General features: G+C 42.7%; 1 protein-coding gene across 1 annotated transcript in view; it reads right to left on the reverse strand.

Annotated features, from left to right (window-relative positions):
* Positions 1 to 419: 419 nt before the first annotated feature.
* zgc:162698 (uncharacterized protein LOC560165 homolog) overlaps positions 420 to 14,626 on the reverse strand; it is a 62,014-nt gene continuing 47,807 nt past the window's right edge. The window contains exons 16-21 of the mRNA XM_041179332.1: positions 14,464 to 14,567; positions 12,626 to 12,699; positions 11,543 to 11,604; positions 3,989 to 4,041; positions 2,075 to 2,105; positions 420 to 958 (exon numbers count right to left, since the gene is read on the reverse strand). Coding sequence (XP_041035266.1) covers positions 917 to 958; positions 2,075 to 2,105; positions 3,989 to 4,041; positions 11,543 to 11,604; positions 12,626 to 12,699; positions 14,464 to 14,567 — 366 coding nt within the window. The 3' untranslated portion in view covers positions 420 to 916. The remainder of the gene's footprint in view (positions 959 to 2,074; positions 2,106 to 3,988; positions 4,042 to 11,542; positions 11,605 to 12,625; positions 12,700 to 14,463; positions 14,568 to 14,626) is intronic.

A 14,626-nucleotide genomic window follows, 5' to 3' on the forward strand; every position in this document is an offset into this window, starting at 1 on the left:
CAGCATCCATCTTAGAGTTTACAATGGCAGCGATCCCCTGACATGTTATCCAGCGAACTACATACCAGTAAAACTAGGTCTCACCCAACACTGTTCAGATGATGGGCTATTTTAGAAGGACTGCAGGACGTTACAGCACACACATAATGCTGTTAAGGTGCAGAAGTCTTCTTTAAGGCCACAAAGTCTAACTGCTGTTAAGTAAACACCGGCTCGGGTCAGAGCTTAGCTGTTGCTTTGGGCAAAAACGCAGACTGCAAAGTGCTCGTGTATCAGGCCACAGGTCAGGAGCACCCAACAGCTAAGTTGACGAACATTTCAAAACTGGATGCATCACTGCCAAGGATAGAGGATACAGACATTCTGTACCGATTATTTTTGGTACATTGAATATTGCTGAAAATAATTGGCTTTCTTCCTTTTTACTATTTGCCTTAAATTATGACAAAAAGATGTTTGCATATATACAAGCACAGGCGTACCATTATATTATATAAATATTCAGCCCAACAACCTTTACGCACGTGCCATATTTTAGTGCCCTGGTTTGGCTTAACTGGCATCGCAACTACTTTGCTCAGCTCCATCTACAATTCTTGCACTCGCAACACAAAACACACCTCTTCTCCAGTGGACTCTGCTAGTGGCTCTTCACAGGGTTCAAACACAATTTCACCGTCTCAAGGGGAATGGTATAAAAAGGCAGCTTTAAAAAAGTTTCAATAAAGTGATCGGCTGAAAGTATCCCAAATGAAAAACAATGCTTTTATGCCATTTCAAAATGTCACACCACAAAGAACATTCCACATGTTCCTTCATTTTCTTTTAACTAAAAAGGGTCCAATGTTCAAACTCGCTGCAGTAGAGGATTTGGCTTTCAAAAGTAAAGTTTTGCCTGTAACATGCTTCCAAACAATTATTCCATTTTGGAGATTTCGAACTTGGTCGTCATTATTTCCTGCAACATGACAAAAAAAATTGAGTGAAATATGAGAATGAACAAATTTCCCCCTAGTCATGCTTGTTTCTGCGACACAATTTATCTGAAATCGGCATAGAGTTTCAGCATTTTTTTTGCACTGTGGCCACACCCACAAAACTGACCACACCAAGGGATCAAATGAATCGCCCAAGGGTGGTGCACTAATTGTAGCTGTTTCCAGGCCTCTGAGTTGTCGCTATAGTTTAAGCTCATTCTTTTGAGAGCAACGATACTAATTGGAACACTTAAAGGCTTTAAAATGTAATTTTCTAATTTACTATGAATCTGATCACTGTTCTCCAACATAACAAATGGTTCTGCATATTTTAAAAAATAATTGTCAATCAATCATTTAAAACCACGTTATTCACAGGTACAGGGCTGAGACTGGGATTTAATCTGATTATCGTTTGTGATAAACCCATTTTCAACTGTATTAATCAAACTGCACTGAGTTACCAACTCTTAAATACATCAAGGAATTATTTTTTTTAAATCCATATTTAACAAGAAATAACATTTTCAAGTGCTACCCAATTGCACTGGTCGGTGGCAGCTTTTGCATTCGGCAACATGCAACCGAGTTCAAACAGAAGTTCAAAATCAAAAACCCTCTCAAAATGGTGGCAGTTTGCATTCTGACTGCCAAAGCTTAAACTCTAACTCCCTGTTGTTTCTACACATTAGAATGTTTCTTTCCTCCCACCTAAAAGATTAACACACCCCTGGCCACACCTTGCTACTTAAAGTGAAAGACTAGGCCAGGAACGATGGGCTAATTGCCATGGAGGGCAACAGAATCCAATTCTGCTCTCACTAGAGGGGCCCAAATGTTATACCTTCCTCCAGGAGACACAGTAATTCCTAGTAGCTGTTCACTGTTTCCCCACCCCAAATGGTCTGAATGCATCAACTTGGCTGAGGTGTGGAAGTCTTGCAGTCAATAGGGGCCAGTCACACATTGTCTTTCACAAGTAGCCCCCCCACCCCACCCCGGGGGAGACACTATCTAGCACCAAGGCATTGAGAGAAAGCTCTAAATGGAACAGTTAAAGGTCATGCAGTCAAGTTACAAACTAAGTTATATTTTACCTCATCTGAATCCAGTAGGTTAGGCAATGCACTGGAAAATAATAAATAAATTAAGATGAAGCAGGGGTGAGAAAAAAAGACAATAAATCTTTACTTAATAATCATTAATAGTTGGTAGAGAAGGACAGAACCAGGTTGTACGAAGGACAGGGTACAAATTTGACAAAAATATATTTGCATTAAAATAACGATTTTCACAAACATCGGATGACCAGCACACTTTAGAGCCAATGAAATATTTTTTTTGAAGTATTATCATTGTTGCAATATAGGAAACGCAGTAGAAAACTCACGGACATAAGACTCCCACATGTGATAATGACCAGATGATAAACATCACAAAAAACGAGATTAAATAATAATTAATGGCCAGGACAACAGGGATAATTCTGCTGTACAGGCACACTGGTCCGTGCAGACAGCACTCTGCTGTACAGGCGCACTGGTCCGTGCAGACAGCACTCTGCTGCACTCAGCCTCCCAGGAAGCTTTTTTAAAAAAATCGAAGACCAAGCTCAAAGTGAAAGCAGCAAAGGCAAAGAAAGCATCCTAAGAAAGGAAAGAAGTGAAATAGCTCGAGCAAATTGCAAACATCTGAACCCAAAGGGTCTTCTCAGAGCCACCCAGGTCTCAGGAGATAGCTGATCCCTGTCTTGGTGCAGGCAGGTTTCATGTAGAGGATATCTGAGATTCCCGATAAACAGATACTGCTTGGTTTCTTTACTCAAGCCATATCGCATACAAACTGGGTGTGAGTTGGATCATGAATTGAATGCAAATAAAACTGACAGAAGTAGGAATCCCATTCATTTTGTTAGAGGCCATTATCATGATAAATCATAAATATTCTACTTCAGCTGTCAGATAGTGATGACTAAAACTCAAGACACCAGAACAGTGTATAATTCCTCTGCTCTTCTTTAAGATAATGTCGTGGGATCTTTTAAATCCACCCAAGCAGGTAGATGGGTTTAATGTCTCTTCCACAAGATGGCACCTCCGACAGGGCAGTACTCTCTCAGTACTACACTGGAGTGTCGGCCTTGATTTTTGTGCTGAAGCCCTGGAGTGAGACTTGAACCCGGAACCTTGTGATTCAGATGCAACAATGCTACCAACTGAACTACAGCTGGCACACATTTGATCAAATTCAGAATTACAAATTTTAATATCAATACATCTTGTTTAGAGAATAAGCAAAGTAAATGGACCTCTTGTTAAAGTGGAGAATGGTTTTATTCATCTACATGGAAATTTAGTACAAATGCAAAACATATAACCTAAGGGAGTTTTCACCACAAAAATCCAAGATTTCAGGTGATCTCAGAAAGGTATAGGCACTATGGAGTGTCACTCCACAAGCACTACATGGCTAGTCTAGGATTGAGAGTTGCAGGCTTAGTGACTGTGGTCAGCATCACAGCTGAGCCCAATCCCATTCTCACATGTGCATCTTCCAGCCAATCACCAGATAGCTATCCAGACCAGAAACTTTGGCAATTTTTTGTCCTCTGCTCCCAGGGACATTAGGTCCAACTTTAGTTTCCCAACTACTTTGCTGACCAATATCAGACAACCCTAAATAAATGGGCAACAAGGCAGAGGACCTTCTAGTCTGTATGGCTTAATGCTACAGTGGCTGGCACCAGTACCCACAGTGCCATGGCGGGCAAAGTCCAATCTGTAAATTCATTTGAAAAATATTATGACATTGCTAGCAGACTTGATTCCATAACCTCCAGACTCAGGGCAGACTGATACACCGAACTATAGTTGAAGCTTGCATATAATCATTTCTCAATATTTAACAAGGTTGCTCAAAAACAAAACGACACAAGTAGGAAAATGGCCTGATTCCTAAAAGCAGTTCTACTGGGGGGAGGGGTTGGGGGACACAGGCTTCCAGTGACTTACACATCAGTTAGTGAGGATGGGATGTTCTCTTCAACCCACTTGAGGTCTTCATCCTATATCAAAAAAACATTCACATTACAGCACACATTTCAGTTATCTTTATTTCCCAGTGCTCAGCAGTTCAAGTAAAAGATTTAACAGCAAACACTTAAAAACAATATAGATTCTGTGAATTTTAGCTAAAGTGAGGGTGTTAGTGCCAGAAATAATTGGAGCGCTCAGCACCAAGCACAAAAGGGGAGGGGTAGGGCACAGTTCGATGCAAATTAAATCTCCCTTAAATTTCTCAGGCCCCAAATAGGAGAATATAACACTGAATTTCCCATACCAGTCACTCTGTGGGCTGATGTTACAGTTTAATGTTCATTTTGGGTCAGTTTTGCACTGTGGGGGCTTATTCCCTAACAGAACCATGGGGGCACCTACACCACACAGATTGCAGTGGCTCTTGAAGGTGGCTGGCTCGGCACCACTTTCTTGAGGGCAATTATGGATGGGCAACAAATAGAGATTTAGCTTAGCCAGCAACGTCTACATCCTGTGAAAGAATAAAAAGTGGTCAAAATGAATTTTAAACACCAGCATTGTCCGTTTCAAGGCCAATTCTTTACTGAACGCTCTCATGATGAGAGAGACAGGCCAGTTTAATTGAGAGATCCAAAAGTGTTCATCAGTAATAATTTACATCTTAAGATATATTTCATAGTCACAGCTCTGCACCCTCAGAGACGTAGAACCATAGAAAATAGGAGTAGGTTATTCAGCCTTTGGAGCCTGCTCTGCTATTCAATATGACCATGGCTGATCCTCTATCTCAACACGATACTCCCGCTCTCCCCAAATCCCTTGACACCTTTAGAGTCTAGAACTCTATTTCCTTCTTAAATATATTCAGTGACTTGGCCTACACATTCCTGTAGTGGAGAATTCCACAGGTTCTCCACCATCTGAGTGAATAAATTTCTCCCATCTCAGTCCTAAATTGCCTACCCCATGTCATGAAGCTATGATATTTTGGAAAATATTTTTCTTTTAAAATAGAGGTTTAGTCTGTGAGTGCGAATGTGTGTGTTTTAATTGGATTAAAGCCAGCAAGTAAAGGTGCTTTGATATGTACTAGTTTTGAGATGCAAACAGAGAGGTAGAGAGCATTTGCATTTTTTGAATAAAGCATTCAAGAAGTGGGGTGAAAACTGACACCCAGCTAGCAACTACCAAGCAAAACAAAAACAGAATTACCTGGAAAAACTCAGCAGGTCTGGCAGCATAGGCGGAGAAGAAAAGAGTTGACGTTTCGAGTCCTCATGACCCTTCGACAGAACTTGAGTCCGAGTCCAAGAAAGAGTTGAAATATAAGCTGGTTTAAGGTGTGTGGCGGGGGCGGAGAGAGAGAGAGAGAGAAGTGGAGGGGGGGGTGTGGTTGTAGGGACAAACAAGCAGTGATAGAAGCAGATCATCAAAAGATGTCAACAACAATAGAACAAAAGAACACATAGGTGTTAAAATTGGTGATATTATCTAAACGAATGTGCTAATTAAGAATGGATGGTTGGGCACTCAAGGTATAGCTCTAGTGCGGGTAGAGGGAGCATAAAAGATTTTAAAATATTTAAAAATAATGGAAATAGGTGGGAAAAGAAAAATCTATATAATTTATTGGAAAAAAAAGGAAGGGGGAAACAGAAAGGGGGTGAGGATGGAGGAGGGAGCTCAAGACCTAAAGTTGTTGAATTCAATATTCAGTCCGGAAGGCTGTAAAGTGCCTAGTCGGAAGATGAGGTGTTGTTCCTCCAGTTTGCGTTGGGCTTCACTGGAACAATGCAGCAAGCCAAGGACAGACATGTGGGCAAGAGAGCAATGCTTCCCGATGCTGCCAGACCTGCTGAGTTTTTCCAGGTAATTCTGTTTTTGTTTTGGATTTCCAGCATCCGCAGTTTTTTTGTTTTTAACTACCAAGCAATCTGTTTATGGTTACTAATAAAATTGGTTCCATGACAGGGGCTTCATTGTTAAAAGGTGCAGTTCAAAGAGGCTGGTGAGACAATGGGAATTTGCATTCAGTGGCGGGAGGTATAACTTTAGCAGTTTTCAGGTGTGCAGAGCAGAATCAATGTAAGATCAAAAGGCAGCTGTAAGCCAATAATTTGTAGCCATGTGTGTGTGTATATATATATATTATATATATACTTTATAACCTGTGTAAATTAATAAAATGTTTCAATTAGTTTAATGCAAAACTGTGGAAGGGTCATGAGGACTCGAAACATCAACTTTGCTCTTCTCCACCGATGCCGCCAGACCTGCTGAGTTTTTCCAGGTATTTCTGTTTTTGTTTTGGATTTGGATTTCCAGCATCCGCAGTTTTTTGTTTTTATCTAGAGAACTGGTGGCCTGATTCCTGAATTAACAGTTGCATCTCAAACATAACACTTCAAACAGTTCATAACCTGTAATTTTTAAGTTTCCCTCTGGGATTTTTAAATAACTCAGCTTGGCTAACTGCATCGGTCATAACACCTCATATCTTGAGATTGTGACCCCTTGTTCTAGACACCCCCACCCAGCCAGAGGAAACATTACCCGCCATCCCTGTCAGAATTTTATATGTTTCGGTGAGATCCCCTCTCATTCTTCTAAACTCCAGTGAATAAAGGCCTAGCTGACCCAATCTCTCCTCATATGACAATCCTGCCAACCCAGTTATCAGCCTGGTGAACCTTCACTGCACTCCCTCTATGGCAAGTATATCCTCTCAGGTGAGACGACCAAAACTGCACACAATACTCCAGGTGTAGTCTCACCAAGGCTCTGTACAGCTGCAGTAAGACGTCCTTGCTCCTGTACTCAAATCCTCTTGCCTTCCTAACTGCTTGCTGGTCTTTAGCCCTGTGAGGTCTGAGACTTTAGGGTGAAATGTAGGAACATAGGAGTATGCCATTTGGCCCCTCGAGCCTGCTTTGTCAGTAGGTATGATCATGGCTGATCAGGTTGTGGTCTCAGCTCCACCTTTCTGTCTGCCCCCCATAAATGTTGACTCCCTGTCTACCAAAAATCTATCCAACTCAGCCTTGAATGAGTTTAAAGACTCCGCCTCTACTACTTTCTGGGGCAGAGAATTCCAGACTAACAACCCTCAGAAAAAAATTTTCATCTGTCTTAAAAGGTAAACTGATTCTTAAACCACGTCCCCTTGTTCAGTCTCCCATCTTTGAGACCTATTTCCAGGTTTCATATACGACAAGGGAATGATCCTTTGACCCAGCCAGCATGTTCTACACAATTGTGATATTTGATACATATGCTCCCCGCTCAAAACCACGTGATCTTCTAGGACAGACAAAACAGATAAAAACTCAGGAAATTTCTCTCTGAATCCCTTCGGTAATCAGAGCTAGTCCAGGAGTTTTTTTTAATTCATTCATGGGCTGTGGGCTTCGCTGGCTGGGCCAGCATTTATTGCCCATCCCTAATTGCCCTTGAGAAGGTGGTGGTGAGCTGCCTTTTTGAACTGCTGCAGTCCATGTTGTGTAGGTACTCCCACAGTGCTGTTAGGGAGGGAGTTCCAGGATTTTGACCCAGCAACAGCGAAGGAACGGCGATATATTTCCAAGTCAGGATGGTGAGTGACTTGGAAGGGAACTTCCAGGTGGTGGTGTTCCCATGTGTCTGCTGCCCTTGTCCTTCTAGATGGTAGTGGTTGTGGGTTTGGAAGGTGCTGTGAAAGGGGCCTTGGTGAATTCCTGCAGTGCATCTTGTAGATGGTACACACCACTGCTACTGTGCGTCAGTAGTGGAGGGAGTGAATGTTTGTGGATGTGGTGCCAATCAAGTGGGCTGCTTTGTCCTGGATGGTATCAAGCTTCTTGAGCGTTGTGGGAGCTGCACTCATCCAGGCAAGTGGGGAGTATTCCATCACACTCCTGACTTGTGCCTTGTAGATGGGTGGACAGGCTTTGATGAGTCAGGGGGTGGGCTACCCATCGGACGATTCCCAGCCTCTGACCTGCTCTTGTCGCCACAGTATTTATATGGCTAGTCCAGTTCAGTTTCTGGTCAATGGTAACTCCCAGGATGTTGACAGTGAGGGATTCAGTGATGGTAATGCCATTGAGCAAAGGGCAATGGTTAAGTTCTCTCTTGTTGGAGATGGCCATTGCCTGACACTTGTGTGGCGTAAATGTTAGTTGCCACTTGTCAGCACAAGCCTGGATATTGTCCAGGTCTTGCTGCATTTGGACATGGACTGCTTTAGTATCTGAGGAGTTGCAAATGGTGAACATCGTACAATCATCAGTGAAGATCCCCACTTCTGACCTTATGATGGAAGGAAGGTCACTGATAAAACAGCTGAAGATGATTGGGCCCAGGACACTACCCTGAGGAACTCCTGCAGTGATTCCTAGAGCGGAGATTACTGACCTCCAACAACCACAACCTTTGTGCTAGGTATGACTCCAACCAGTGGACAGTTTTCCCTCTGATTCCCATTGACTCCAGTTTTGCTAGGGCTCCTTGATGCCACACTCTGTCAAATGTGGCCTTTATGTCAAGGGCAGTCACTCATCTCACCTCAGGAGTTCAGCTGTTTTGCCCATGTTTGAACCAAGGTTGTAATGAGGTCAGGGGCTGAGTGGCCCTGGCAGAACCCAAACTGTGCATCACTGCGCAGGTTATTGCTAAGCAACTGCTGATTGACTCTACTGTTGATGACACCTTCCATTACTTTGCTGATGATGGAGAGTTGACTGATGGAGCGGTAATTGGTCGGGTTGGACTTGCCCTGCTTTGTGTATACAGGACATACCTGGGCAATTTTCTACATAGCCGGATAGATGCCAGTGTTGTAGCTGTACTGGAACAGCTTGGCTAGGGGTGCGGTAAGTTCTGGAGCACAAGTCTTCAGTACAATTGCTGAAATATTGTCAGGGCCCATAGCCTTTGCAGTATCCAGTGCCTTCAGCCATTTCTTGATGTCACGTGGAGTGAATCTAATTGGCTGGAAACTGGCATCTGTGATGCTGGGGACCTCCGGAGGAGACTGAGCTGGATCATCCACTCGACAATTCTGCCTGAAGATTGTAGAAAATGCTTCAGCCTTATCTTTTGCGCTGATGAGCTGGGCTCCTCCATCATTGAGGATGGGGATACTTGTGGAACCTTATCCTCCAGTGAATTAATTGTCCACCACCATTCACGACTGGATGTGGCAGGACTGCAGAGCTTAGGTCTGATCTGTTGGTTGTGGGATCGCTTAGCCCTGTCTACCACTTGCTGCTCATGCTGTTTGGAATGCAACTAGTCCTGTGTTATAGCTTCACCAGGTTGACACCCCATTTTTAGGTATGCCTGGTGCTGCTCCTGGCATGTCCTCCTGCACTCTTCATTGAACCAGGATTGATCCCCTGGTTTGATAGTAATGTTAGAGTGGGAGATATGCCAGGTCATGAGGTTACAGATTGTGTTCAAGTACAATTCTGCTGCTGCTGATGGCCAACAGCACCTCATGGATGCCCAGTCTTGAGTTGCTAGATCTGTTCAAAATCTGTCCCATTTAGCAAGGTGGTAGTGCTACATAACATGAAGGTGGGACTTAGTCTCCAAAATGACTGCAATGGTCACTCCTACCGATACTGTCCTGGACAGATGCATCTGCTGCAGGCAGGTTGTTGAGGATGAGGTGTATGTTCTCCCCTCTTGTTGGTTCCCTCACCACCTGCTGCAGACCCAGTCTAGCAGTTATGTCATTTAGGACTCGGCCTGCTCAGTCAGTAGTGGTGCTATCGAGCCACTCTTGGTGATGGACATTTAAGTCCCCCACCCAGAGACATTCTGCACCCTTGCCACCCTCGGTGCTTCCTCCAAGTGGTGTTCAACATGGAGGAGCACTGATTCATTAGCTGAGAGAGGTGGGAGCATGGTAATCAGCAGGAGGTTTCTGTGCCAATGTCTGACCTGATGGCATGAGACTTCATGGGGTAAGGGGTCGATGTCGAGGACTCCCAGGGCAACTCCCTCCCGAATGTATATCACTGTGTCGCCACCTCTGCTGGAGGGATGGTGGTGTCTGGGACATTATCTGTAAGGTATGATTCCGTGAGTATGACTATGTCAGGCTGTTGCTTGACTAGCCTATGAAACAGCTCTCCCAATTTTTACAATAACAGGACTTTGCAGGGTTGAAAGGGCCAAGTTTGTCGTTGTAATTTCCGGTGCCTTGGTCGATGCTGGATGGTCCGCCTGGTTTCATTCCTTTTTTGAGACTTTGTAAGTTTGTTACAACTAAGTGGCCAGCTCGGCCATTTCGGAGGGCATTTAAGAATCACATGTGGAGTCACATGTAGGCCAGACCAGGTAAGGGCAGCAGGTTCCCTTCCCTAAAGGGCATTAGATGGGTTTTTACAACAATCGTCATCATTACCATTAAACTTATCGAAGTCAAATTCCACCATCTGCCGTGGCGGGATTCGAACCCAGGTCCCCAGAGCATTACCCTGGGCCTCTGGATTACTATTCCAGCGACAATGCCTCTCTGCCATCGCCTCCCCCTAAGTTCCCTCTGGCCTTGTTAATCCAATGCTACGTTTTCCTTGTTTTTATTTGGAGCTTGACCTGGTAGCTGGTTTCCAACTTTTACACATTTATTCTCTGTATTACTCAGTGAAGCTTACCACGTTACAAAGACCCAAAGTATAAAGGCACATGACCATCCTGAGATTACAGTGCTTTAGAGGAACAAGTGGCCTGAACCAAACAGGTTTGTTTGTCAGTGTTTTTTGTGGTTTACCCCTTAGTGGTCTCAGGAAGGTGAGGCTGATTTATTAGCCACTCTCAAAATGAGCACTGGAGCATTTCCAATCCTGTAAAAGTAACAGTGCCTTATAGTTCAGACACAACTCTGCCTCCGATTCCACAGAGCTCATTTGCACCAATATAACGAATACTGAATTTGAAGTATAAAAGTGGGATCAGTAATGACAGGTTGCCCCAAATGGGTTTGAGTGTAGAGGAAATGGAGAAGGGGCAAATGAGACTTTCTTCAGTCCCTGTATGTTAGAGGCATTATTAAGCATTGCAGGAAGATTTTTTCTGAATGCTACTTTCTAAGAAATACTAAACCTGTTAATTTTTCAATTGCCTTTTTGAATTCATTGAAACAACAATATAAAAAATATCATCTCACTATGTTTACATCACTAATGCATGGTGACCAGAGGAAATCTGGCACAATATCAGGGTGCACTCACTGCTTCTAATTCTACACAGAGCCTGCTCAGTGTGATTTCTTCGTGAGTCAGTTTGGAATGTCAAGTCTCCAGAGCCTGCTAGACACAATGCTGACATCACCAATTCATCCAGAACAATGGTCAACATTTCAAATGTACTAAAATGGGCAAATCTTGCCTTCCTCTCATGATGTTAGAAACAAACAACACTAAAGCCTGATTAATTCATACGTCAGCAGTTGTGATGAAAGCACCATGACAACAATTAGGACTTCAAAACAAAAGATTTTACTAATAGCTGCCTGCCTGGTAACATTGAAAGCTCACTCACCGTTCTGTTGGGTTTGACTGTGCCATTAGACTCTGATTTTATGGGTCTGATCTTCATTCCCTCTGTAAAAGATGAAAGGGATTACTAACATCAACAGCACCAGAGAATTTAAGATATATTGTTCACAGAATAAAATAGCATACATGACAAAAGCATTACTGAATAGCTTCAATTTAAAATGTTGCCCTGCTTGGGTAACCCAGTTGCCCTGCTTGGGTAACCCAGTTGCCCTGCTTGGGTAACCCAGTTGCCCTGCTTGGGTAACCTAGTAGTCATCAGCCAGCCATTTCAAACATGATAACCTAGCACTATCATTAGTTAATAGTAAATAGTGACCAGTGAGGGTTTTTTTAAAGCGCTGTGATTGGTCTATGGAAACAATGATTGAAAATTAAAGACTTGCAGTAATACAGCAGTTTTTGACAACCTCAATGTCCGAAAATGTTTCACTGCCAATAAAGTCCTTTCGGTGATATCATTCTTGTAAGGTAGCAGCCAATTTGTACACGGAAAACTCCCACAAATGTCAATGGAATAATGATCAGATTATCTATTGATCTTGATTGGCTTAGTCTCTGGTAACCACTAGTCATTCTCTTGGTAACCACGTGACTATGATAGCATCTCATCAGTCTCAAGTGATCTTTCTGGGTCAAATATATAAAGTGGACAAGACATTTCTTCTCATCATACCATAAGGACATCATGGGTGGTATTATGAGAAATAAATTAAAAAAGATGCAAATGAGAAAATCAATTTCCTCTGCCTTAAGGTTCTGTGACAAGGAACAAGCAACAACTCAATTGTCACAGGCAGGAGAGCTGTTACAAATATGGGAAGCTTTGCTGCAGGGAGGAATCAAGGCCAAGACTATGACGTCCTTTAAAATTAAATAAGAGGCACATAGGCAGTTATATAGAGTCTTTCACAGTCTCAAGGCATCACCATTCTCAACCTTACGAAAGAAACAATACAAAGCACTTCATTGGTTGTTGGTGCATTGAAGCAGAGGCCGTGAAAGAAAACTGAATAATGCAATTTTTTTCTTCATGTATGAGGACATATGAATTAGCCAAACTCACCGAAAGCCTCATTGATCAACTGTTCCTCTTCCTCTTCATTATCAATTTCATCTATCAATGGAGAATAAGCATATCTACAACCCAGAGAAACATAGGCAGTTACTTTACATTGATTAGAACAGGACAGAAGAGACATAATGCAGCAACCCAACCCCTTGGCAACATTACTGAAAACCACATCTTCATATGAACATGGAATCATAAGGTACCAGCTCACCGTACAGCGATCCAATTAGTCCCACTCTTTCCTTGCAAATTATTCCTTTTCAAGTGTTTATCTAATTCTCTTTTGAAAGTTACCACTTAATCTGCTTCCATTACTCTTTCAGGCAGCACATTCAGAACCACATCGCCCTCCACTGGTCCTTCCAGATCTTTTGCCAATCACCTTAAATCGGTGTCCTCTGGTTACGACCCTATTGCCAGTGGAAAGTTTCTACCTATTTACTCTCATCAAAATTCCTCAGTATTTCAAACTCCCCTGTTAAATCTCCCCTTAATCTTCCCTGCTTTAAGGAGAATTCAGCTTCTAAAATAAGTGGGAAAGTAAGTTGCAATGAAGAAATAAGAAATTTACAAATGGATATGGATAGGTTAGCTGAATGGGCCAAAATTTGGCAGATGGAGTTTAACGTGGATAAGTGAGAGGTTATCCATTTTTGAAGGAAGAATAAAAAGGTGAATTATTTAAATGCAGAGAAACTTCAGAATGCTTCAATGCAGAGGGATCTGGGTGTCTTTGTGCATGAATCGCTGAAAGCTAGTATGCAGGTACAGCAGGTAATAAGGAAGGCAAATGGAATTTTGGCACTTATTGCTAAAGGAATAGAGTATAAAAATAGGGAAGTGTTGTTGCAACTGTACAAGGCATTGGTGAGGTTGCACCTGGAGTACTGTGCACAGTTTTGGTCCCCTTGAGGTAAGATGTAGTTGCACTGGAGGCGATTCAGAGGAGGTTCACTAGATTGATTCCAGAGATGCGGGGCTTGTCTTATGAGGAGAGATTGAGCAGTTTAGGTCTATACTTGCTAGAGTTTAGAAGGATGAGTGGAGATCTAATTGAGGTATATAAGATGCTAAAGCGGATAGACAAAATAGACATGGAGTGGATGTTTCCCCTTGTGGGGCAGTTTAGAACGAGAGGCCCTAGCTTTAGGCTAAGGGGTGGTAGATTAAAATCAGAGATGAGGAGGAATTACTTTGCTCAAAGGGTCGTGAATCTGTGGAATTCACTACCTCAGAGTATAGTGGATGCCGAGACGCTGAATAAATTTGAGGAGATAGATAGATTTTTAATTAGTAACAGGTTGAAATGTTATGGGGAGAGGGTGGGAAATTGCAGTTGAGGCTGAAATGAGATCAGCCATGATCGTATTGAATGGCGGGGCAGGCTCGAGGGGCTGAATTGCCTAGTCCTGCTCTTAGTTTTTATGTTATAACTTATCCCTGGAAACATTCTGCATCCTCTGGAAATGCTGATCAGGTTAGTCAGCAACTGAAAAGGATAGTTTAACATTTTGGCTGGGTGCATTCATCAGACTATCAGTTCAGAGAGTAATGAAGTCTTTATATGGTATGCACTCAAGCTGTGAAGAAACCCTAGGCTGTGCAGGTTTAAATTCCGCTCTTTCATACAGTTTGTTTCTGGTGTCCTAAGCAAGGTTTAGATGAAGGGCTGGTGACCAAAGCGAATCGAGGGGATACATTCTGAGTGCTGCACAAGATTCTTAAATCGCACACTAAATAGTATTGAAGTGTGCCTAGTTTTATTCTATAGGGTATTAGACACTAAATACGCTAGTTACAGGACTGTGAACAATGAACAATACAAAACCTGCCTCTGGTTATTTGCAGACGGCCTCCACAAGAACATTATCACAAGCAGCAAAACGGAGAAAAGAAATCGCCAGAATGCGTCCTCAATCCACAGCTCCCTCCAGTCCTGGTGCAGAACAAAAAAAGACTTGTGTATTGATATAGTGCACTTAGAAATATTACAAA

This window comes from Carcharodon carcharias, chromosome 34 (assembly GCF_017639515.1).
Source record: "Carcharodon carcharias isolate sCarCar2 chromosome 34, sCarCar2.pri, whole genome shotgun sequence".
NCBI lineage: Eukaryota > Metazoa > Chordata > Chondrichthyes > Lamniformes > Lamnidae > Carcharodon > Carcharodon carcharias.